The sequence below is a fragment of the Neodiprion lecontei genome, chromosome 1 (genome assembly GCF_021901455.1).
Source record: "Neodiprion lecontei isolate iyNeoLeco1 chromosome 1, iyNeoLeco1.1, whole genome shotgun sequence".
Lineage (NCBI taxonomy): Eukaryota > Metazoa > Arthropoda > Insecta > Hymenoptera > Diprionidae > Neodiprion > Neodiprion lecontei.
Window position 1 is genome coordinate 26,009,567 of NC_060260.1, and position 27,129 is coordinate 26,036,695.

The 27,129-nt window shown below is 44.1% G+C and overlaps 1 protein-coding gene across 1 annotated transcript in view; it reads left to right on the top strand.

The window, feature by feature from the left end:
- LOC124294664 overlaps positions 1–8,877 on the top strand; it is a 37,960-nt gene extending 29,083 nt beyond the window's left edge. Inside the window, exon 2 of the mRNA XM_046740985.1 lies at positions 7,855–8,877. Coding sequence (XP_046596941.1) covers positions 7,855–8,222 — 368 coding nt within the window. The 3' untranslated portion in view covers positions 8,223–8,877. The remainder of the gene's footprint in view (positions 1–7,854) is intronic.
- The last annotated feature ends 18,252 nt before the right edge of the window (positions 8,878–27,129 follow it).

Sequence of the window (27,129 nt, forward strand, 5' to 3'; positions counted from 1 at the left end):
AAGTTATTTGAATCGACATCTCCGTTTCTACGAAATGATTTTTGTTTTAGGGTCTCCATCGACCCCGGTATGACACCCAGGAAGTGTGAATCGTAAGGGTTGAAAGAATTTTGCCAACACTTTGAACGATGTTCTAAAACCTCCTTAAACGTTATTCGATAAAATATTTTTCGCATTCCTGCTTCCGCCGGTAGAAATTTCGATCGACGAAGAGTACATATAACAGTATAAAAGGAATCGCCGTTAACAAAGCAGAATCGAGACGAATCACATTAAAACCCAAAGTTTTTTCACACGGGTTTGAATTAGCCTCCGGTTTCCCCGAAGCAGCAGTTCCCTGCACGGTGGGCCCAGCTCCTCATGCAGATGGACGCACGTAGACGCGAGTCTTTCTAATGGAATGGAGATTCCCCTTTTGCCACCGTGCAGTATTTTCTCTTCATTTATTTTCTCCTCTTTTTCCGGGGCAGACTGCAGCCGCTTAAGCCGAAGCGGTATCATGGGCCGTTTGCAACGTCCCTGTGATCCTATTAGCCCCGATTTGCTTGCCGAGAAGAGCCACCACCACCACCACCATCACCATCACCACGGAGGATATCTCCAGCCTCTCAGCTATCTCCGTTTCCCTCTAATTCTCTGTCTCCGCAAGTCTCTCGGCGTTTCTTGCGTCACTTAAGCGTCTATTTCCGACGCCCCGGCGTCCCTTGCTATTCGCCTTCAATAATAATCTTAAGGGGGTCCTCGCCTCTCCTCCTCTTGCACGTGCCTGTAATTATTGTAATCATGAGAAAAATGCTTAAGGGAAATTTGAACGGGGTGTGCAGAGCTGCTGTTTGCAGTTCATTCGTACCTGGAAGGTTCGACATTAACAAAGAAGAGCAGAAAAGGAAGGACGAGAAGGTTTCGCCGTTGATCTTTGCTCCCCTTCTCCCTCAACGAATCCGACACTCTCTCTCTCTCTCTCTCTCTCTCTGCGCAAACTTCCTGACTGGAACTTCAACTTCCAGGAACATCTTCGGCGCTCGAAAACCTCGAAGATCGACGCGAGAGCAAAGCTCTGCGTATCCCGAGGGAATCGCGTCCCGCAATCCCCTGCGTAATTTACCCGCAACCGAAAATTCCGTACCTACAGGGAAACACGACCGACGGTTGTGAGCTTCTAATTGCAGAAGTGACGACGAGCTGACTAATGACCGGGAGACGACGTCCCGTCAGTCGTCGCGACGCTCCAGGCGTCCCTGCGGGCTGCGGTTTGGGACGCGGTTCCTGCGGCGGACGAGGTGCGGACGAGCCGAGACGCCCGCACATCCTGTTCTCGTAAACGGGAATTGATATGTTCTCGGACCAGCCGACGAGGCGATTTCTTTCACTCCGGGAATTCTCTGGCTGCAGTCAATTTTTTGCCAATAGCATCGTTCGCCCTTCCGCGACTGATCCCTGTGCGGACGTTTATTCATCGCGGTTCCGCACGTGGCTGGGCACCCGATACTCAGCTGTCCTGGACCAGGACCCCGTATTCGTCCTTTCGGCTTCTCGACGGGGACCACGGTTCACCAGACCGCAGACAAATTTTAGGATCGTAAATTAGTTTAGCCGCTGCGGCAAAAATTGATGCTAAAAATAGATACTTACGCCGCTTATAGGTGCGTAGAAATCGGAACGTTACTTCCAACGACCCGACGTGTCTTACACACTGTATCGCAGGCGTCTTCGGGTAAAAAGCTATTGTCCCTCTCCCGTGGATCCGATAACGACTCTCGTTGTTGGACGTTCCGATTATTCACGCGGACCGTCGGATCAACTCGGAACGTACGTGCTTCGATTCCCGAGTTTTACTCGAGCTGCGAGTTCCAACCGAGTTTCGGGACCCCCGGCTTTGGATTTAATCGGTCTATTTACCTCGAGCCAAGGTTCGTTCAGCTTTGTTACGAAAATCTGCTGGGAAGATTCCAAAGGTCAACCGACCCCGAAGAGAAGAATTCAGTCCTACGGTGTATTTCGGATATTGCATCCTTACTTGAAATTAATTCCTCGCAAGCTGCTTGAATTTATTCATTGAAAACGGCAGTTTCTCAAAAACAAACGTACATACGTATATAGTTAATTTTAATCGTCGATCGGAGTTCGTAGGCATACCAAAAAGCGTTATTCGTAAAGACTTGCTGCAGACTCAATCTGCCCAATTCGCCATCTTACAAGTGACAGATTTTAGTTTTTTCTTTTTACATCTTGATAGCGTATGTTAACTGATCGAGTCGCGTCGCGATTAAGTCGTCCAATAGTCAACGAAGCGCGAATCCATTCGCACTCGACGATTCGAAGAATTCTCGGTGGTGTTTCGAACTAAAAATCGACGTCGAGTGCGGAGCACGCGTATCGATTAATCCATTCACGAGCCGTGTTGGTATTCACGCAATCGTCAACACTGACATGCAAAAATGGACGAACTGAGCTTTTCCTCGACGCGTAGCGGACGGATAGGCAGCGATTTTCGACCGAGTTCCTCGCATCACGCGGACGTCTTGATCGAAGGTGTCGGACCACCCATGTGACCCGGGCATGTGACGATGAAAATAGCGGAGTCTCGAAAGAGGGAAGAATCGTAAGAAGGTCCCACGTTGCCCGAATCTTGGTTGCAGCCGGTTAACACCTTTCCCCGGTTAGTTGGCACGAGCGCCAGGTGGCACATTAGAGGCGCCGCAGGAAACCCTAATGAAGACAAATCTCACAGAAAATGGCGGCCGAATCTATTTCCTGTCCGTAGGTACTGCCGAATTAATTTGACAGCCGTTTTTTGTCTCTGTCGATCCTCGATAAGATCGGGGAAGGAGAAATTTCACTCGTACAAAAACACGTAATACGCCGCTGGAATAATATCGCACTGTTTTGACCTATTATGTTAATAAACCCGGCACGACCGCAGGCTTGCTTAATTGATAATTCTGACAGACCAGTGACAGAAACGAATAAATAACCCGAGGCGCAGTAACGCGGGTGTAAAAAAAACCATACGACAAGACGAAGAAAAAGTCGCCTATAGGCTTTTCGAACGAGAAACAAACGAGCGTCGCACCGTTTTACGTCGCTCTTGTTTAGTCGTTTCGTCTATTTTCTTTTCCACTTTTTGTGCTTTCAATCTTCCCAAGACTTTTCCTCCGCCTTTGTTCGAACCCATCTCCGAAATGCATAAAACGCGGCTTACGACTCTCTTCGATCTTCGTTCTTCGCTTCGCTGTACGTTTTTTCGATTCTGTTACGCGTGTATACTTCTGGTATTCTGGTCACGAACTTTGATCGAGGAGAGAAGGAAACACTGGAAAACAAAAATATAGACACACTCGGCCAATGGCAATGTCTTCTAGTCATTACAATGCAAACGTATGAATAATTCAAGTTACAATCTTGATTGCATTTACAATTCATCTGAAATTCCAATTATTCAAACTTTTTCTCATTCTACCATATCGATGGATCTGTGAATAACTCGCGATAAAATTTCCTTACATTGATCGTGAGATAACGATGAATGTTCAAAAATTTTGTCCCTGTAGCGTGTGTTGTTCCGTACGATTTTTTCTGCAATTATGAAAAAAGTGTTTGCCGTTTTTTCTTCCTACGTAAGCGGACAACTGTTATGTATAATTTTCGAACGAAGTAAAAATCACCGCAACATCACAAGGACTTTAGTGGGAGGAAAACAATTGCCTGTATCCCCTGCAGTAGAGACGTGAACAATTATCCGGTCGTCCGTCAATCTGTCGACTCAACGCCTTTCGCTAATCGCTTGTACAATTACGGCGTTGACTAGTCGGATGTTTCTTCTTATTTTCTACCTTTTTCTCCGGTCGTTTTGCCGCAGGATATTCTATTCTACGAAATTCTCGCTCCGAAATCCGCATTGACGATCAAAGAATTGACCCACGATTAACCAGGCTAATCACGGACGGAATAAGAAGAAAAAAAAATGAGCGCACTAATTTGTCGTGAATTGTTTCTTTTTCTTCTTTTTTTTTTTTTTTTCTCTCAACATCTCTTCTAATTGGTTTTTTGCGAATTATAACATCAACCGTGGTCCGAGATGATCGAAATTACCGGAACGTGCATAATTGCTTGAATGAGCGAGTCACGTTTGGTGGCGTATTATATACGTATAAAGCGGTTGCAGCTGAGTATATAGCTATATAAAGCGGTATTCGAGATGCCGTAAATCTTTTTGAACCTCGGTTCGCTCTCGGATATATCCCCTCGCGTCTAAACGTCTAAATAAGTGTTCCAATTTCAAAATTACCCACTAAACGATTTGTAGGCTGGCAGAAAATATATCGTTGACATGTGGCCAAAGACCCGAGGGCCAGACTTGGGCCCGAGCTTTGCCGCTGGGTCGAGGGAAGACAAATGACTGTCGAGTCTCTCTCTACGGTTGAGCGCGTTCAAAATTGCCGGGTCTTCGCTCTGCCTTGAAACTTTTTTTTTTTTCACCCCCTCCCCTCCCTCCTTCTTCCACCCGCTGATTTTACAAAATTTGAAAAATTCCTTTCCCTTGTTTAATATACGCGGTGGTCCATCCCTGTGGCTTCTCTCTGGGGCTAAATGACTCGTTAGAAAATTCGTTTCGGTCCTCCTGCAGATGGTGCGGTTTCAAGACTCACGGAAATATATTGACGAAATTGCAAGAAATCTGTCAAATGTACGTGCAAAAGTCAATATCAGTTATTACGTTGCTGTATCTCCTGTACAGTGTGTCCGAATTCAATCTGTGGGCAGAAATTTTATTCAAAAAATAAAAATTAAGTTCAAATTTCATTTCACGCTTCTTACTAATATACATATACTCGTATTATACGAATATAAGGAAAGCCTGTAAGGCTGTAGCCAGTTAATCGTCCGGGATCGTCAATTGGATTGCGGAGTATTTTTTTGTTTTTTAGTTTTTTGCGGGGAGCGTTTCTAATTGCGTGTAACCGCGGCGTGACAGACGTGTCCATATCCTCGCCTAGACCCGTGTTACGTGTGTGCGAGATTATACATCCATATAAATATATAGTTATACGTATTACATGTATACACAGGTATTTACTGTTTGACCGTAAAATTCGGTTAACAAGAAACTGTTACCAAATAATCTATTAACGTTTTAAAGATCGTTTCAAGATCGTCGCGCCTTTTACCCGCGCTTTGCCCGTTTCCGTTCTCCTCGAGCGGGCATTGTCCGAGCGGAACCAAGATGGCTGACACCGTCACCTTATTACCCCGCGTTCCAGCTTTTCCTCTTCACCCTCTCCTCTTCCATCCTCTGTGCAAACCGTATACCCCACCCTATATGCGGTGCACGCTACACAGTTATATATAGTACATGTATACATGTGTGTGTAGATATAGATATACGTACAGGACCGCGGTCTCGTTGCGTAGCGCATTGATTCTCACCGCACGACGGAAAGAGGTTAACTGCCTTGGAGTTGCACTCGTAACTTGAAAATTACCTGGGAAAGATGGCAGGTGACGTTCTTTTTTTCTTTTTTTTTTTCTCCCTCCTTTTTCCGGTTTTCACTTTTCAGACATCTGCAGGTTGAATGCGAATACGTCTTCACGGATCGGTCGAATATTCTGAATTGCAATACCGGATAAGGATGCGAAAATTTAGACGGGTGTCATATTTTTTCAAATCTTAAAAAGCTCTGCTCACCTAGGTTCGAGTTAGCTTTCGCGATACCGGAAAGCGAAGTATCGCTGATCGGCATGATTTCGCACGAGGGAAGAAATTGAAGAAGGAGAGGGAAAAACAAATTCATGATAAGTAAATGTAAAGCAGAAAAAAAAAAACTGCACGGGATCGCAAAATCCGTGAAAAAAGGGGGAGGAAGAGGAGGAGAAAAAAAACGAATCTCCGAGTTCGAGACAGCCGCAAGCCACAAATCAGATGCGCACACATCTCGGCCAACGCCGAAAGAATTTCTCCATAAAAGTCGTATTACAAATTCGTTCCAGACCTCTGATCTCGAGATCCGAGAGAGCTAAGAGAGTCAATCCGAGCGTCTTGGATCCCGCGTATCTCCGTAACGGGTTGACCGATTTTTATCCGGTTGGTGGGAGATTAAGGGGCGAATTTTAATCTCGCTAAAAGGTTCGGACGTGTTTTCGCGACCGTTTGACGCTTTCCGAGATAAACGCCGGAGCGCTAACAACGCGGTTCGATTCTCGTAAACGCCGCGGACAAAGTAGTGCCGACATCACGTACATCAAAGGGCACCGCATCGGTCACACCTGCGCAGCCGCAGTACATTCCGATTTAAAAGTTGCATCGACTCGGTCAGCTAGGCTCTCGTACGATGGAATACCGAATGCGTCGTGATCGCCTCGGTACAGTCGCCCTCTTATTTTTTAACCTCGACGTTATCGAGGCAATCGTTTGCCGAATTGAGGGAAAAAACGAGAACGACGTCTCACGAAGCAGCTTCGATCTTCCGCTTCAAAATCCAATTACCATCCTCCCGTCGATTGATCCCGGCTGATTATAAAAAACAATTTCGATCAGTTCGGCCTTGTCGAGAGCCGCGTATGTGTATCAGCTATCGTTTCTTTTTTATCCGCACTTTGACGTGTAAGAAGCCCGTGTAAAAAATATACCGTGATTAGATTTTTTCAAAATTCAGAGTAATTTTTACGTTAAATTTGAAAAGTTTCGGTGAAAAACTCGATATGTTTTTTTTATTCGAGTGAAATTCGTCCGAAATTTTCGAGTTGAGTACAATTTGTACAATATGGAATCAGATTTATCCTGACATTTATACACGAGATCGAAATGGAAATTTTCAATTGTGTAGAGTTTGAAATCGTCGCGTGAAGAAAATTTTTCTCCTCCGTACGTATTTGAACTTATAAAGTTAGTAAAAATTAGTGAAATATGTTTATTTGCCAACCATTTCCTACAATGAAAGCAAATTGACACGTAAAAAAAAAATTTCAAAACAGAATATCGAACATTTGAAAGAAAATTCTTGTATGAATATATGTTAAAAATCAGATTTACTGCAAATTCTATTCACGGAAATGTATTATCAGTGTTTTCGTTTAATTTTTACGGCATCAATATTTATCGTCGTTAGTCAAAAAACGAAAAGTGAGAGGAATATATCAGAGAAATGTCGATTTAAACTGGAATTTGCCAATTTCCGGCATAACTATACGAATTATACAATATCCATATACCTTACAGGCTATATATTCACAAAGAGAATAACATTTTAGCCGAAAGTCCGCGTTGCTAGAACACGGTTGCCGTTTCACCGCATCTATTACAAGAGATGCATACGAAAGAAGTGTGTGTATAAATATATATATATACATAATAATATATATATTTATATTTATACTCGTATATAAAGGAGAAACGCGAACTGAGAAACTAAAGTAGGAATGAACGGACAAACAGTCGGACGATTCCTACGGCCGGTCAGAGGCGAGGAGATATTAGTTTCTGCGGTCGACTCTCCGGAGTCTCCAGCGAGAGACTCTTAATTCGTTTGATGCTCGCGGATTTACCGCCGTCTCGGCTGCAGTATTTCGCAATGGAGCTGATGCCGAGTAGCGAACCAGTCGTGCAGACAAATTTACGGAAATGCATCTGCGACTTTGTGCGTAACAGAGCCTTAAATCAAAAGCCGCGATACGTCCGTCGGGTGTAATTTCGGCGAGTGTGACCTCGGCTGAATCGATTCTTGGTTCCTTTTTTTAAAGAATTTTTTCAGTGATTTTGTTGAGAGTACCCGGAGTCGTTTGAAGAAAATGGTAGAATAAAGAAAAGAAGTAATTGTATTGTCAGTAATTTTTGCGTATGTTTCTTTCACGTTGCAGAGCAAGCGAATCATTTGAACCTGTTCAACAACCGTCAGCAGCCTAAAAAGAAACGGAAGTCTCGCACCGCGTTCACGAATCAGCAGATATTCGAATTGGAGAAGAGATTTTTGTACCAGAAGTATTTGAGCCCGGCCGACAGGGACGAGATCGCGGCTCAGCTCGGGCTCAGCAACGCTCAGGTTATTACCTGGTTCCAGAACAGAAGGGCGAAGCTTAAACGCGACATGGAGGAACTGAAGAAGGACGTGCAAACGGTGAACCCGCTCCTGGTCGCCCAGCATCACAAGACATTTTTAGAAAACGTCCAGGACTTGGGTATCCTGAAGAAGAGGCCGCTGCCAAACTCGATGGACGACAAGTCTTAGAGGGTTGTAAATTTCACGCGTAATGTCGCGATGGTATTTTCAACACATATTTAACGGCTCCACGCCCGACTCGCGTTACAAGGCCGATCGCGGGGCTGTAGGGGAAAAGGGTGAACTCCGATCGGCGGGAAGGGCGGCCTTACATCGCGAGATGGCTGAATTTTGCCTCGAGCGCAGTTCTCATTTTGATTTTAATTTTTGGTCAGACCATTGTAAAATCTATTACCAAACAGCATGTTATCGCGTAGGTATCCGATGACCGTGTTGCGACTCGTAATACATACGTGTTATATGCGTGTAATCCGTACAGTCGTAACGTACCGCGAGTGCGGACGATAGCTGATGGTGTGTGTAAATATTGCGCAACACGCGGCATGCAGAGCGATAAATAATAACTGAAGACGCAATTGCATTGCGGAAACAGGAACTGTGGTATTGGTAATATAAAATATGATAGAGCTTGCGCGATCCCCTGTATAATAGGTACACGCTGGAATCAGCATAGCTGCCCGTCGAAAGTGACGCAGACAGCATGCAATTTCGCGTGAAGCATACGTGCAGGATGTTGAAGAGCAGGAAATTGTATCATAATGTATAATTTATTAAAAGAAAATAAGTTGTAATAAAAAAAAGAAAAACAAAAAAAAAAAAAAAATGAACAAAGCGACAACAGAAGAAGTATGATTAAGACGAGGGAGAATATAAGAATGAGGAAAAGGTCCTCGTTTGGAAGATTAAATTATTATAATTAACGATACGTAAATATATGTAATATCTTAACTTATGAGCTAGCGTAATGCTCTTATTTGTAAATAATTTGTAAATATTATATATACATATATATATATATATATATTTTTTTTTTGTTAGATGAAAATTGCCGTTAGATGAATGTAATAATTTTTATTGCCGTATCTATATATTATATTATATACATACCTATTAAATTATCATTCGATCGATACAGTTATTAATAATGTGTATACCTAGACCTATAATGTGAAAAGATGGGACTTTGCAATATACGTTGATATTTTACAAGTAGAAATGTTACTTTTCTTTTACACGTGTTGTTATTATTATTATTTGCTTTGTTTTTCAATTTTTTTTTTCGCTACATTTTTCCTCCTTCTTTATCGTGCATGCCGACTTATAATAACTGGAGAACAAATCAATAATGAAATCTATGATCGAATCGACGCGTCTGCCTGTATTTATCTATACACGAACGAGATATGTAAATAAATTTAGCATATGGCATATATATATATATATATATATATATATATATATATGTATATATATATATACGTACATATACATATAATAGAATGAATAAAATATATGCTTAAAATTTTAATGATAAATTCGTCGTTCAAGTATAATTTTTTTTCTGCGCAATGATTCGTCTTTTTATAACGCACCTTCGTATGTTTAATCAATAATTACACACGCGCGTACGCACATCTTTCAATCTTACCTAATTAAACTCGGGTTGTTAAGGATGTGATAACGTTACGTGAACCAGACAAGTCTATCTTGATAATCATTCGTTAAGCCCTGATCTAGTTGCCGTCGTTAATTACCGGCGCAATCGTTTAGGCCGTGTCAAGCATGCGTTGATTGATCGCGCCTAACATGCTCGAGTTAAGCCGCAGACCACTCTGTAAAATAGAGCTAATTATATTACGCGAATGGACGCTGGATCTTTCACGTTAGTCATGCGTGTGCAGGCGATATAATTTTCCAGAAATATGTTGTGCCCGAACAAGCCATGCGGAAAAATATACAATCGTTTGACAGACCAGTAAGAAAGGTGTTAAAGGTGGTTCTCCAACTAAGTATCGTATAGGATGGGTGCCAAGCTAGGGTTCTATGTAAATTTCGAATAACCGACCGATTCCTCCAGAAATTAAATGCGTATGAAATCATAGGATTGATACGAATAATATTGCCACAAAAAGCCTCGATTAAACGAAGTCTGAAAATTATGTTAAAATGATTTATATTTTAGGAGTTGTCACGTTACTGCGAAGTGAGAACTGTAAAATCGCTGCCATCTTGTGTTGTTTACATCGCGGAAATTTTAGTCAAGTGAATTTAGTGGATTTATGGAGAAAATATTCAATATGATAAGCCACAATGTGCAAAATTGTCGTGGAAAGACGAAAGGAAAGTTTGCGAAAGAAAAAGCGAAAGAAAAGCAAAACAAAATACTTACAGCTTCAACCAAAGTCACCGAGGAAAAAAAAATTAGTTTTTCACTTTCGCAAATAAACACAGAGCATTCGTTTGACGTGCTCTCAATATTACGTGAGCATGAAATGTAACGGTTAGTAAAATCAAACTAAATAATTTGTTCGACAATAGCAAAACAAAGTATTATGTAGCCTTCTTTAAAACTGATATCAATTAATGGTGTAGTTGTGAATCCGTCAAATTTCGCGCGTCGTACGAGAAAATGCGATCTTCGAATTTTTTCGTTATTCCATCGTTAAATATTTCGTTAAAACGTTCGAAAACCAAACTACTTTTCGAAACCTATAGAATCCTGATATTAAACCTTAAAATCCGGTTTTGGTGCGAGTCGTAAGTGGTTTGATGTGAAAATTAGCCGATTCTAATCGTAAGAGTGACCAGTCCGCCATAATTTTCGTGACAAAAAGTGTATTTTCATCGATTTCCCGGCTCGTTTATTTGCCCGACAAAGGATCCTGAAACTCGTATAAATAAACCACGGTACTTTTCAAGAAAATTAGCAAACAATCGTTGGGCACACATCAAGAAGTATTACAAGTTGCAATATTTAGCGAGTTAGTTACCGAAAATTACGCAAAAAAGAATTTAGTCGCACCGTAAAACTGGTTTAACGTTTCCGAATATGAATTTTATCCGATGTAAGTCGAGGGAGAAGCGTTGTAGGGCAAATGTCGAATTCTTCCTCAATTAAAATCCGACGCGCGTAACACCTGGAAAAGTGTCGCCATCTTTAACAAGCTAGTCGAAACTTGACGCGAATTCGTCAGTACAACGCGAACGTTTCTCACGTGATGTGCTAACGCTAAGAATTCGGGTATTGCGCGTCAGATTACGATGGACAATTTTCACGGTGTGTTCAGTTACACGAGGCTGCACGTATGTGTAATATAACGTAATAGAACCTATAACGGGTTACCGATTCGTGGAAAGATCTTTTTGAAGTCGTACCCTGTACCGGGATGCTTACTCAACGACATAATTTATTAACTAAAGATGAACTCCTTTCCGTACAGAGTCCATTCGCGTGAAGCCTGGGTATCGTCATACCGAAACATAACAACGTGCAAGCTCAGTTTTACACCCTCTTTTTGCCCGTCGGGATTATAGACGCGTCCGGGCTTTGATACCGAACAATTTTACACAGCCGAAACATATTGTTCATTCTTCGGAACGCGTAAGTGCCGGCGTGTGTGGGAGAAAAATACAGCGAGTGTACAAACGGTCGTGAGAAAAGTGTCCGATGTATATTCGATGCTCTCCAATCTAAATCGCAGTGCGGCTTTGCGGTGCTTCTACCAGCTAAGATTCCGATTGTGAGTTGTCTAATCCGGAAACGACCTTTCTACGTTCTGTCGAAGTATGTTTACTATTGGATACATCGTGTTGATCTTAGCTTCACCCGTAACGATGCCGGAAACCGGTGAGGCGTGAAGCCAATAGTGACATTTGTTGGTGTTAGGCGTGTATATACATTAATGGTCGCACGATCTAGTTGATACATACTGAATGAATTCGCACTGACATAGGTCTGGGTACTAGCTTGTGTATCGTTGCTTGCATAACATTAACGATCGGACTTGTTATTACCGTCGTCAAACTTATGAGTCATGTGTCACTTATCCGCGACACGGAACAGTCTTTAGACGCGATAATTACAACGTGTAATTACAGTTGTTTCCGCGACCTAGCATGTGGTCGGACTTAACAATTTATAAAGTGATACAGGAGTTGACACAGCGAAGAAACCGACGGATGTCCACCTGAAAAATATAACTACGAGAACGGTTTATCGCAAAGGTGAGTTCAATTTTCATCGTTCTGCCGTTGCACGCTTACATTTGCGTTGTTATACTTTTATCGAATGACGGCTGTGTTTACATGGTTTACGATTGCGAGTAACGGTTAACGTTATAATTAATACGAGGAGGTCTCACGGGGTGATTAATAACACCTTGTGGACTGTCACGAAACTCACATGTGTGTATGCGTGTGTGTATATTTAAATTCTGATAGGTAAATTTATGTTCAACGTCATGGTTATCTAACTTGGACATTTCCGATTGTCATTCGTGCAAACTCTTGCCAACTTTAGAAACCTGATTAAATTTCATCTCAAGCTCGTTAGTTTTATCCTATCGAGGTACAGCGTTCACCATTTATTTTGCGTCAAACAAAAGCCAATGGTACGCAATTTTCGTTACCTTCTCTTGGTTGGGCTGATATATATTTTTTTATTTTTTTAATAGCACAAAGTACGGAATGTCTTGCCTAAGTAAATCTGATTTTACAATTTAATTCTATCCAACACGATTCGAACCAACGTCCAATAGATGAAATTATACGCAGATCATGAACCTGATCCATTTCTTGGATAGGATTTGGATTAAACTCTGTGATTGTCAGTTGTCAGTGGTCGATAAAGGTGCGGAGCACCTCGCGGCGTTCGCATTCAAGGGTTTAACATCTTCTCTCTCCCCCTCCCCCCCCTCTCTCTCCCTCTCTCTCTCTCTCTCCTTCGTCTCCTTCGTCGGCTTCTCTCTCAGTCGTGCCTCCGTCAAAGCGAAACCCTCGACGTCGGTCGGCCGAAAGTGGAGTTGCGACCGATTAATCCCGAGGGGCAGAACGGGTATTATGAAACAGTAAGCAAGGTAGCCCATGCCGCCCTGTAATTCGAGGGCCGCTGCATCCAAATAAAGAAACCATATAATGGTGATGATGATCGGGCCCAATTCCCTCGTCGTATTCTTCGATACGCCAATAGCTCAACCGGTCCCGTGTCTCCTGCGGGATCGCCGATACACGCGGTGGCTACTTTTACGTCTCTCTCTCTCTTTTTCTCTCTCTTTCTTTCTTCCTACCGCCGAATCGCCAATCGGTACAAACGCGATCGAATCGTCGGGAGAAAAAGATACGTATATAATTTTATTCATCTTTGACAGGTAGCTGGTGCATCTCTTACACTTAATGGGCCAAAGTTTATTATTGCGGTTGTAATACACACGCGGGTAATTTGTCCAGTTTTAATTGTTTTTGTCAGTACATGGTTAGCGAAAAATTGCGCATGGGGAAATAAGTTCACTGACTTTTGCGATTGAAGACTCGCTAGTGAATTCAGCTTTACTTTTGTAGCAGTTGTGTTCTGTTTACTTTTTCCACCGTGGTTATAGGTAGATTCAACTCGAGTTCGGTGCAATTAGAAAATTATTATACAGATGGATGGATCGAATTTAATTCAATGCAAGTATACGACGAGCAAATGATGGACAAATTTTTTCAAGAAAATAAGTAGGTCCTTCTAGACCTCTAATAGAGTTTAGAATTCAATCGGAAGGCAGGCTGCTGAACCGTATAACTGCACGGAGGATGAAAACGATAGGTGTGTAAAAGAAGTGAGAAACACGCGAAGAGTGTTAAGGCGAAGTACCGCAACCCTCCGCTACTCGTATTTTGCTATTGGAAAGCCAGCTTTTGGGGGAGTTATAAAATCGTTTCACAGTTGGCTGGGCCGGATTTGGGGTGTCACCACAAAACACAATTTCACCCACCCACCGCTGCGGTTCGTGGTGTAGGGTCGCGAACGGAAATGCGTATAGATCAGAGTCGAACACCCTGCACCGGCGCCTCTTACACACGGAACACAAACGCGCCGAAAGCTCCATCCTTCACGGCACCGACACGCGGGCAGGCGGTCAAATTAGTATAGGTGTCGAATTAGGTTAATGTCGGACATTCTGGGTGGCTAATTTTCGAACAGGTGTGGTCCGGTACCGTCTCACCGACTTGTGTGTTGGCGCAATAGACTCAATCCCTGAGTTTAAGCCGCCAATTAACGATTTGAATATGCTTCGAAGTCCACACGTACCGAATTTTTGATGATCTTGTTCCAAGAGTTTGACTTTTGGTACTTATTCTAACTCTACCTCGATTATCCCTGTAAATTCGTACATTTTACAGTAATTACGGATAAGCAGTAAAGCAAACATTCGTTCCCAAAGTCTCTCCGTGCAATGTTTGACGATATTCGAATCAAAATAACAACGGACTGATCTATCGGAACCGCAAATTACAGACAAGCTCGAGATATCCATCGAGTGTAAATTGTATTGCTAAAATTGTTCGTTCAATTTCGAATTCGTACCTCCAGGCGACACAGACATTTGACGTTGTTGGTACCAGTTTAAGACCGGCAAACGGCATCAACGTTTCGATTAACACCATATGGCCGATGACCCGTTGCTTTAGCCTCTCTCGATTGTATACCTGGTAGTTCGTCGTTCTTCGGGCACATGACAAGACCCGGTGGTGCTTCAGGGCTAAGTAGTCGTTCGGATCACTCGCTGCAAGTCGGTAACTACACGTCGACCTAATTCGTTCGGCCGATCCCGTTCCCTTCCCTCGTCGTTCGCTTCACGATTCAATTTATGCGTATAACGCGCAATAAGTAGACGCGGCTATACGTACTCGTATACATACACGCACGATGTAATTACACACGCCGAGATCGGGATCTCAACGTTCATTAGTAGATTTCGCTATAACGCGTTTCCACCAACCGTTGGATCTTTCTCAACAAGTAGGTACATACTCGTTACTCCATACTCATCCTAATTATTTCCCTCTTTGCGGTATCCAGTATTTCGTACAATTTTTTAGCTCTCTCAGCGAGCCAAAGTAGTCGAGATAAAAAGGTCACCTCTTATTTCACCCACATTTCCTCGGAGATGTGAGCTACAAATATCAAGTGTTACGGATGAAACGTCCAGAGATTCGTCGGTGGTCCGTTCGTATACCGTGTAGAGGTTGAAACCCTGTTGAAATTCTCGAATAATGCACCCCCTCCGACCCTTTGACCCCGAGATCGAAGCACCGGAACTGGTATAAAGGGTGTCCAACTCCGATCCGATGCCATTGCGAAAGTCCCGGATGAGACGGTCGTGGAACAGAGGCAACCGGAGCGCCATCTTTGGCAATAAATTTCTTTGAAAAGAGGAATGCCCGGAGGACGAGCCTCCCAGTACCCGCGGTGAGAAGCGGCTCCGGCTACGCGCGAGTTGCAACACCTCCTTCGAAACCCGGCATAGCTGGTATACTGAAAAATTTTCTATAATCTATAGCGCACGGTACGCCCTGTCTTTCGTTATATACCCTCGACGCGCGAGAGTCTACAGGGGATCCCGGGGCCTGTAATCAGGCCCCGGAGCCGCTCGCGGTACCCCGCGCCTCTTTACCATTAGCCTAGCTCGGGGCCCGTTCTACGCTGACGTCACCGCGGTGTATTAGCCAGGCTCGCGGTGTGACGGTGGACGAGACGAGGATATTAGGCCTTGCCTTGCCTCGCTTCCTTGTGTCGGTGTGTAACTGGTCTTCGTTAGCGCCTCTGTCTTGTATATCATCGCGACCCGGTCGCAGGTGTCATTAGGCCCCGCGACCAGGACACGCGGAGAGACGAAACCTGATTAGCCGGCGTTATGAACGGCCGGAAAAATTCAGGGTCGTCGCGTCCTCGCGATTCGGTATACGGGAATAACGATTCTTCTGAAAACGCGCGCCGACGATTAGACCTCCCGAGTCACACCGCGTCCCCCCCCTCCCCTCACCAACCTTCACCCTTCACCCTTCACCGCCCCTGGCAGTTTTACGAGCGCAGATTCTGAGGGAAGAGTGTTGTATTATTTTTTGTTCTTTATTTGCGTTTTTTTTTATTCCTTTTCCATACTTGCTTCCATTTCTCCTTTATTCTTATTTCTTTTTTTTTTTTTTTAGTCTCCTTCTTTTCGAGCTCCTATACGTACAAGTCCTCGGGGTATATTAGCCTCAACCTGGCTTATAGGGATAGCTGGTTAGCTTAGGTTAGTTACGGGCTCGGGACCCAGACGGTGGTGCTTCGTTTCGATAGAAAATTACACCATTCGTGGTCTTCTAACATTTCAACAGCGAATAAAAAACAGTAAAACAGTCCCTCTGACCGTTTACTGCATAATATTCGGTTCATCGGACGTTTTTGCGCTTTTTAATGCTGTTTTTGGGCATTTCCCAATGTAATTATCTGCGATCCTTGATTATTTTCAATTTTTACCGCAACTGGAGAAAAACGTTGGTTCTGGGTATGCGTAATGAAAATGAATTTTTTATATTTCAATTTTTTATATTCGTTTTATATTTTCTTGTTCATTACGCTATTGCGAAAATTCGATGTTAGAGCAAGAATAAATATTCGTGCTAAGAACCAAGTGAGCTGACAAAATTTTGTAAGCTCAACAGACCAATAATTATTATTGCAATTACCAGGAAATTCGATATTAACAACTGTAGTAACATGCATCAAAAAGTTATTTGCATCACACTTTTTCCAATTGAAACAACATTTTCAGTCGCACCGCAATTATACTCATTTTATTACCACGTTTTTACGGTTACTATTATTTCTTGGCAACTCCAGCACAATGAAATTTCTTTCACATCGGTAGAGATTTTCCGACGGCATTGCATCAGTGATACTTTAACGTAGAAGGCTAGTTAAGTTATGACCCGATTGAAAAAGATTCTATTTATTTGTAGGATTTTATTAGTTTCAAGTAGCAGTACTGTACCTCACAAAGTTACTAACAATAAGCGTAAAAGAACTTCTTCCGTGCTCGGCTATTGTCGCAGATCTAAGTTATAAATTAAATTCAGCGACGTGATCATTTTTCAATCGTTTTTACAAATAAGCTTCCTTGTCGGAAATGAATTCGTTGAACGTAAATTTGATTGTTGAGACACGATTAACGAAAATTGTAACCTGTAAACTTAAGGATTACAGTGACTAGAAACAGTAAAGAGTATGGAGATCGCGCACGGGCTTGAGAGACGAGACACCTGTAACGTAGAGTAACATTTCATATCAAATCGTTGATGTAGTTTCTTCGGCACATACTTGGAAAGTTAGATTTTTGAAGCTTGTTAAGTGTGTGCAAAGCGCCCTGGCTACAAAGCGCTGGCACATGCGCACAACGGGCCTCCTTAATTTTGCACACTAGCGTCTTCTTGGCGCATGCGCACTTCGCGGCGACTTAATTTTACGCACGGACCTTGCGCATCGCCAGTGACGTCATTGGGCTGATTATGAGTTTAACCTGAAGTTAGTGCGTTTAGGTTGGGTTGTACAAAGCCCGACCTGTGCCTCTGGATCGCTTTATCGTCCTTGATCTATTTCTTTTAAATTATCATATTACATTCGGCTGCTCCTCAAATCAAAGTTTGCTTCGCAGGTATTGGAAAGAATAGCGTGTGTCATGCGTGATATCTGACGCGTGTCTTTACAGCACTCGCCTTAGTTCACGCTGCAAATTTCACACTCGTCAGAAATTGACTACTTGTCACACTTACAACAGAATATTATACGGTTACACCATGCGAAGTGAAGAAGTTGTATCTGGGTAGCGTTGACTTAGGAGGCTCGAATTGAATTCACTTGCAAATAAGTTTCACCAATATCACAAAGTTTCGATAACAGTGCCAATGACCACTACAATGTCACGGGTACCGATTGTCAGAATCGGCGAACCGTCGAAGAAGCCGGGAATCCAGTCACCCGCGTCCCTCGTGCAAAATCCGATCTATACCTGTAGTCGCAAACGGAACACCGAGGAGTAAAAAGTCGTGCATGCAAGACGCGTGTAGGTGTAAGGAGGAGCTTTCCGTTGGGCACAAGTTTTGCCCCGACTTAGGCTTAGTTTCGGTTGAGTCAGGCTGCAGAGTTGGGTGAGGTTAGGCGCGGCACAGGGGACGAAGGTGGATGGCGTGTGTGTCGGCTGCCGCAGATTAGAGGGTACGGGATAATTAAGTAGCGCCTTCGAATCCTCGGCCCTTGCAACACACCTATCAAACGTCTGCTTCTCGCTGTCCCCTGGACCCAGGAAGGGCCCGATATTTCTCATGGATCCAAAAATCTGGCTCAACGACGCTGTTTAATAACGGCCAATGCGCGCGGAGTGGGAAATGTGGAAGCGATAGCGATCCACTCTTCGTGTGATAATTTCACAACGTTTATTGCCGGTCAAGTGCCGTCGAGTGATCCTTCCACTTATCGAACGACCGTCGAGGGAGAGGGAGAGAGGACTCGCGTGATTCGAGGTAAAAGTTCAAGCGACAGATGCTGCCTTCCGAGGAGAAGCAATTTCCATCTAGAAAATCATCAGCGCGCACGGTTCGCTTTATAATGTCGACGCGGCGAGAAACGAGGAACACCTTGGACGGACAGCGCTAATTGGAGGAGCATTATGTTGACGCTGAGATTACGGAATAATCGCTCCACTGGATATACGGTACGCGAGTGTCACTCCGCTGTCAAGCCGTCTTTTATACTCAATTAAAAATCTCCTCATCGCAGCTATTTTCTGCCTATTTTCTACCACGGTGCGGCCAGTCGATAATCGGCTCGTTTAAACCGCGTGCGATTTAACTGCCCACTGACGTTACTCGTACACATATGTACGTATAATACACTTTTGGTCAAGTTTGAATAAACATTATTGGGAGATTATCATAAATCGCCAATAAAGAATCGTTAAACCGATTGATTTGACATATACGAGATTTTAAAAACTATGCTTAATTGCGTTCATTAACTCCGCCAGACCTTTGGTCTCTGATGCTAAATAGTCACGGATATGTTCGTCGTTTGTAAAAATCGAAACGAGCTATTAGATCTGGCTTACCATTCAAAAAGCGTTGTTTATGTCAATCGCGGCAAATCGTTAACGGTAGCCGAGGATATTAGCGTAAACAAAAAAAAATTAATAAATGAATAAAAAAAACGAAAGGTACGATCTGTTTGACCTTTCAAGCTCTGCGATTTTGTTATTTGTATAGATATTTAAGAATTCTAATGAGAACCAGCGGGTAGAAAATTAACAGTAAGATGCCGAATAGAAAGTTTATTTTTCTGTCGGCGAAGCTGTATAAGCGAAACTTTAGAAGCGGTCGAAAACACGAGTTTGTCGCGGATAAGTAGGAATTGTTGAATAACTGTAGTATTTGATTGAGAATTATTTCCCATCAGTGCTCGACTATTTTACCTAATTGCGATAATGGGATCCTGAGTTACGTTCTTACTATCTCACAGTTTTCTATTTCATTTTTATATGTAACGAATTTAGCTACCCTACATTTTCGGAATCGCAAGAAAATAGAAAATCGTTGAGAGAGAAAGTTTGCGACAATCCTTCGCCTATTACCGGCTACTTTGCTCATCCGAGAATTCCCGCATAATTCGATGCCTTGTAATATACCGAAAGATGCGGAAGCTGGATCTGAGGTATTATTTATTCTAATCCTCGTCTTCTCTATGGCATCTATACAATAATTCAGAGATTAAAATAATTGTTCACGTCAAATTAATCCTTGGCTCCGGGAAGAGCGCGTTAAAAACAAATCAGATAAAATCTTGAACCTCAGAATTTCTTGCAAAAGAATATATTATATATACAGTGATTCGATTGCTTACGTAAATGAAATGAAATGAAATCTACCACGAAACGTTGTTTTCTACAAAAATGTTGATATTTAATTTTAATTAAATTGTACGTTGTATCAGACGGCAAATTTTATCCCAATCATAATTTAATTGTAAGCCGAGAAAGATGGCTGCAATGACACTGCTGATTGTGACTCATCCTTCGACTACGGAACTTTATCACGATAGAAACATCGAATACGTAGTTCGGTTTTGCGTCAACGGTTAAATTTACATACCGAGGTACAATTAGCATAAGAACATGAGCTTAAATGATCACATTGACGATCGGTGATTATACCCTGGTACACAGTAAGTCAATGTCTCAGGAGTGACGACTTTTTCCACGATAGCCAAGAAGGTGGCCTTGAAACGGTGACGCGATGAAATAGTGAGAATGAATTCCTTCCCACAGTGCAGTGCCGTAAAGGCGATGTAGGAGGGGGGGAAGTGGAATTACACCGGGAAAATCCGTATCCTCGTAGATGTACGAATTATCGGGTCCGGGTCTCGGCATGATCCTATCCATTCACTTCGGGTTCGACGAGGCAACGGGGCCTCGAATAAGATTATTAGTGAGGCGATAGACGCCGAAGGTGTGATTCTGACATCGCCGGGCGCTTCCCCGCAGGTGAGCAACACGAGAGAGATCTGCCTTCGGACGAGAGCCGGCCGAGGTGGTGGGGAAGATCAAAAGAGCCGCCAGACCACGGGGTGGTCTCAACTCTGGCCCTGCGCCTTCTTCCTTGCCCGGGCGCGAGAGCCGCATCCAGCCGCTATATTCTTCATATTTCTCCGCCACGGTCTTGGTTATGGTATTATAGCTAGGTACCTTCTCGGCTGCGGGCCCACCTCTGGGAATATAACTGGGCCTCTTTATCGCGGGCACATTGTGTTGTTCAACGCGAGTTCGAGTGTCGGACTCGACTTGGCCGTCTCCGTCATCCTCGGGATATTCGCCGATCCCGCCGTAGCGGGCGGCCCTCTTCTAACCGTCGGAAAGCCTTCCGCGTCGTGAAAATTTCAAAGCGACAGACTCGACTCTCGATCACACTTCTTAAACACTCCCAGGAGAAAATCAAGTCAACTGTAATCGGACACTGATGAGAAAAGTTGACTGTGAGTCAACCGAACCTTCACCAATGTCAGTAAATTGTCCACAACTTGACCGTCAATCGTGATACAAACGTCGTGAAAGAATTATACTCGAGCGGTGACAATTTTATATCATATCTATCTATGGGTTTTGGTCTGACTTTGACTTGATATAGAAGTTTTTTTGAGGACAATTATAGACGCAGGCAGTCGTCACTTTACGTCTCAAACGAATGGTCACCGTTTTACCGACTTTCTGATAATTCCATTTCGGGTTTTCATCTGCTGACATTGTGCTGGCTTCGATCAGTCGAATGATAGTCGGCGTTTCGCCGAGTTTGCTACCCGAGATGTATCACGGCGGTCGCCGTGCGTTCAAGTCAAACGACGTTATCTCTGGTTCTCGATTCACTTTGTAACGGATGAACGCTCTAAGGATTTAAAATTTAAAAGTATTGTTTTGCGACGACTGCGGCACATACGTATATTCACAGGTTAATAGAAATTTGAATGTTCTTTCTGCCAAGGAATGCAGAATAGAATGGAAGACGATTAATATTTGTTTCTTGCTTTCACGAATGAATCGGAATGACTATGTAGCGCTGAATAATTGATACCGCCTCCTTAGTGATTTGTTGTTCTCTTCTTGCGGCATGCAATCAGAATGTTTTTCAGTCACCGCGATTGGTCATTTGTTTCACATAGTTGCAAATGAGCCTGTCTATTATAATTTAAGTGCCGATCAAATTATACACTTGACGCGTTTCCACCGGCGTCGGTATATTTTCACATGCCAAAAGTCTCGACTCCTCAATTAACTCCAGAGATAAATACAACCGACCGTTCGTGGAGAAACATACGAACATCTACATCGAGACAAAATCGATTTCGTCATCAGTTATCTTCCTCAAATAACTGTTTTTTTTACACATCGATGGCAATGAAGTCGTGCCAGTTCCTTTGGAGCGTGCACAAATAAGAATATCCGCTTCTTCTGCAAGAACGTTCATCATCCGGAAATAGATTGTGCACGATGGACATTCGCCGTCGTGAACGGTGCACAAAGCCATCCTCATCAACAAACGATGAGTCGAAACGGGTCCGTTACGCACGGAGCAGTCTCATACCAGGCCTCAGACGCGTATCTTGGCTCGACACTGTGAAATTGCACCCATGAGGGCCGTGGATGCGTTAGCGCGCGTCAGTTGGCGTCTCAAAGTGATCCTGACAAATCTGGGAAGTCTAACGATAAGCGATGTTGAAGTACCTACCCAACCACTTTTCCTCCGAGTATCGGATTGCCGATGCCGCGGTCCCGCGACTCGGTTCAACGCTGCACTGCGTCGTTAATGTCTTCTTGCAGCGACGCTTCCCGCAGCTCGTGGCATAACAAAATCCTTTCGAATTTCTAGACCGAGCAACCGCATCGAGGCTTTGTGGTCAGGTTGGGCTGGGTTAGGAATTCGAAAATTTTTGCTGCGACAGCGTCGGTGCCTTTGTTCATTATTTCGTTAAATTTACGGGAAAAACAAAGCGGGTGGTAGTGGTGGTCCAATGGCCACGTGAAATTCGGTAATTGAATTAGTAGACCCATTCCGGGTCAGCTTGCGCGCTGTTCTCGGTCCGTCCAACGGAGCCACGCTCTAGGGCGGAAAGGTCACGGTATCCCGGGCGTTATTCCGTTAGAAGCCCAGGAAAAAAAGACACCCTTTTCTCCCGTGGCTGGGCAATCGAGAATGTGGCTAAGCTATCCGAGCTGGCTTATATAGGCTACGTAATGAATCATTTTTTTGCCACTCGTTTCATAAATTCTTCATCGTAAGCTGCGTCTCCGCGCAAAGTCTGATAATCGTGTTGCTGCGGGAACGGAACTACGTCCTTGCACTGTGAGAAATTTTTAGTTCCGGTTACCGCTCAGTCCTTAACTATTTTCATTTTTTACCTCAACCGGAAAATATAGTTCTAAGTAGAAAATGAAAATTAGTTTTGTAGCTGTTACCAGAATGTCTAATATCCGTTACTATTCTTTCTCGTTACGATCACTGTTACTATATTTTCTTGTAACTTTTGCGAAAATTTAATTCTTGTGCAACAATAAATCGACGTTAAAGCCTCGTTTAACTAAAAAAGTAGAGCAAACCTCAGAAACTGATTTTGCGTTACAATAACCAAATAAGGATCGACAATGGCGCAAAATGGTTACGCGTACCTCGTTTTTCGTAATTCCAACAATATTCGAACAGTTTTTTTTTTAACGATACCTGTTTTACTGACTTTTTCTAGTTACTATAACAAATGAAATTTTTTTCAGTGTGCTTTTTTAGCGGTCTTTAGTCGCCTATATGTCATCTTTTTAACGGAATAGGGTCTTACGTACTTCAACTAAAGCGACATCGCCAGGCTAGGTGTTCAGTACTTGATCTTTGACGAGTTTTTTCACTCGGGATCTATCCGAAATTTCTGCAACAAAAGATGGTAGCGTCGCTTCTGCGCTCAACTGATTTTGAACTCCCTGAAATTTCACAAGCATTGAAATTAGGGTTGTGAAAAAATGTTCTCTGTAAGGATTTCGTTGTAAAAAAGTCCATTGCAGTTAACGTTTCACCCTTTTAACACATTTCAGGTAAGGGCGAGTCCAGTCAACATTTCCCTTGACGTAGTTTCTGTTACAAGTGTTTTTCTACGAATACGACCAAGATCCCTTTCAAGAACTATTTATTTAATTAAACAGTAGATGCATCCATGCAAGTACACATTTATCAAGACTATAAATCAATTCGGAAATATCTGGCACATCTTTGAAATTATCACGACCACTTTGGCTCCTGCAATAACCTACCTCTCGCCTCGAATCGTAAGTCGATGATTAGCCATATTAAGCCGATTTCTTCTCCCCACGACGAACTAATCTGTCGAGGTCTAGTGTGTAGTGCGTAATGAGTTCGTAGACCTGCGTGTGTGTCTAGCCGCTCGAGCAAGTGTGGGCAACTAGGTGCGGCATGCTTACGGAACGTTCTTCCCAGACTGTATTTACGGAGGAAGAAGCGCCGCGCATGCGGTACCGACATACGTATGCACGCATTGACAACGTACGATATGATTTTAATAAAATCGCTGCAAATCACAGCATGGGGGTCACGCGGGGATGGCGTTTTGGTTGCGGATCGCACGGAGCGCCGGGAGACCCGACAAAGGCTTCAAAAGGGCCGCTTCTAGCTGCATCCTCGTTCCTCTGCTCTTTGCAGCGCTCTCCTCCTCGCCCCATCTACTCCCCTTGTCGCCTCTCTCTCTCTCTCGTTCTCTCCTGTCTAAGCGACCTCCTCGTCCTCCTCCTTCTCCTCTCCTTCTCAATCACGCTGAAGCGAAGAGCAAGCCTTCTCGACAATTCTTTTTTCTCCTCTTCCACACCTTAGCGATTATCATACGGACATTGTTGACGACGCTGATGTCATGAAGTATCTCGGACTCTAACCCTCCCCCCTGCCCTCTCGGTATTACAGGCCTATGCTGTGCCGACGCTAATTAATGGCCGCCGTGGCAAGCTTTCTTCTTGCAATCAATGGATCGAGCAAAAAAAATAAAGATAAAAAAAACGATGACGGAGAGACGGGGAAAAGACCGACAATGAGGTGGAAACACTTTTCATCGAATGTGCGAGACAAAAGACCGGTAGCCTCCGTAACTTATCTCCGTAACTGCTTCGAACGTTTCTCAGAGGCGAACGATGCTCCGTTGTCCATCCGGTATCGACATTTCGAAGTTGAAACCTGCGGCGATTTCTCCGCGTTCCGCGAGATTTTGTCGCGAGCTAAGTAAAAGCACGCGTCGGTATATTTAAAAGCTCAGACGCTACGTACCCTGGAGTATTATATACGGTGTTTTCGCGGACCACCCCATTGGGTCGAAATTCTGATTATACGGCTAATAAATAAATTCAGCATCGCATCACGGATGGGAAGTGGGTGTGACCGTGGAGCGGAGTAGGGCTGCATCACCGTATCGCCATTGTCTCCTCGGGATTGCCGCATGCCGTCGACGCGTGATGGGACCTCCGCATGAGGTAAACCCTGGTCTATCGTTGTTCCTCCGGGGCTTACGGACCCCGTAGGTCTCGTGGGCCTCGTGGGCCTCGTGGGCCTCATGGGCCTCATGGCCCTCGTATACCGAGGAAGGACCACCCACCCAACCTATACTTAGCGAGGTGTCGGCAAATTGAGCTATAGATGCCTCGGGTAATGCAATGGATGGTCGATACCGCATCCACGGGGCCATTAGGGCCCTTCAGGCCCCGCGCCACGGAGAGCAGAGACTACTAATTTCTTACCACCTGGTCCATTCTTTTCTCTACGCGTCGGGTCTCCGGACTTCAGTTTTAAGAATGGGAGGCGTTCTGGAATCCGACCTATTTCGGCGCTTTGCGGATCTTTCGGTTCTCCTCAAATCTCGCACGCCCCTCGACTCCGATTCATCTTGGAGAAATTTTCAAATAACTCAAATCCAATACAGAAATACCCGCGTAGGTTTTGGAAGAAACCAGACTCGTCAAAATCGTCGCGTATCTCTTCATGTCAAACGGAGAAGTGCGCACGCACATCAGGTCACTGCCACGATCGTTTCGTACATGGAGTGCATAAATGCGTTTCAACACTTGCACGCAGGTGCTGCAGTTACCCCGCGGTGAGAAACGTCCGGTCCCCTTGTTTCCAAGTGAAAATCTCGAGTCTTCAACTCGACGAGTCGTACAACTTGGCATATGGCAGAAGTCACAGTTCCATGTGAACACACACAGGCGCGCACACGGACACACAGTGGTACCGATATAACTAATTTGCACGCGGTTACCGCGGTCGGACAATGCCTAAGATGTGATTGGCTCTGACAGCGGTAGTCCTTATTGCACAGCCTGCAGTCTTCGAGCCTTTTGGTACAAGCCGCGTCAGCCAGTTGCGATCGGTGCGCCGACCAACCCGATGCAAAGTAAAATAAACGGGCATAAAAAGAAATGACGAAAACGCTGCCGAGCCTTGTTGCAAAGAGGGTTCCGTTTCTTGACACGCAAACTTTGTAGAAGACGCGGCTTTTACCCTCCCGGCATTTCGGTGCCGTGGTACTCCACACTCCATTATGCTGCCACGATCATGCCAGGATCGTGGAGTGCACGTGCAACTCCAAATTTCGAGTGCGAATCCCGTCGTCACATTGCACTAATTGCCTTGCATAGAAAAAAAAAAAAAAAACACCCCGACAACGCCAAACCTTGGCTCTGGTGGGGATTTCAGTCATCGTTGATCGAACCTCGGACTCGGGATGTCCGTCGATGCTCGTCATCCGGGATGGCAACGTAATCCAGCACAACCTGACCCGACTGCTTTATAGCATCAGCCCCCTCTTCACCGGTGATCGTAACCGTTGGCTACCACGAGGTTTTTATCAGGTTCGGAAGACCGTGCGAGCTTAATTTCCCTAACCGGTTCAATAATTAAGCTTGGGCTTGAGGCGAAACTCGTCGTCGAATCGTTTCTGCCGCGCATAGGACAAGAGAGAAGATCCTTCGCGGTTCGACGCCGGCAAGAAATTCGCCGTAACGCTTCGGACCGCCGCGTGCGTTTCTGCAGTGCGGCATGGCGATGATTTTATATTTCGTTTTTGTCAACGCGTCGTTTGCCGCTGCGACATATGCGACAAACCTTGGTGCGCGCATGTTTCTAGGTACAAGTACACGAGCGCTTGCTTATGCTCTTTACCCAACTACCGTGCGGCCTTTTATTTCCTACTATCCGACATTTCTCATCCGGTTAATCCTATTCGGTCAGGATTCTCTATTGTCTTCTCCTTCGCTCATGCAAGTCTTGCATATTACGAGACTTCGGCACGTGATAGCTTCCGGCTCTGGCTTCCTAAGTGATCCCTGATCTTCGTTCCTTCGGACACTGAACGATCACGCTTTCTACACGGGTACCGTCTGCTTGACGATTCACTGCGGCTTGTTTCACCTCCTTTTCTAAAAGTAATGAAATCCGTTCTGAATATGACTTTGAAAAAGACGAGAAGCGGTTT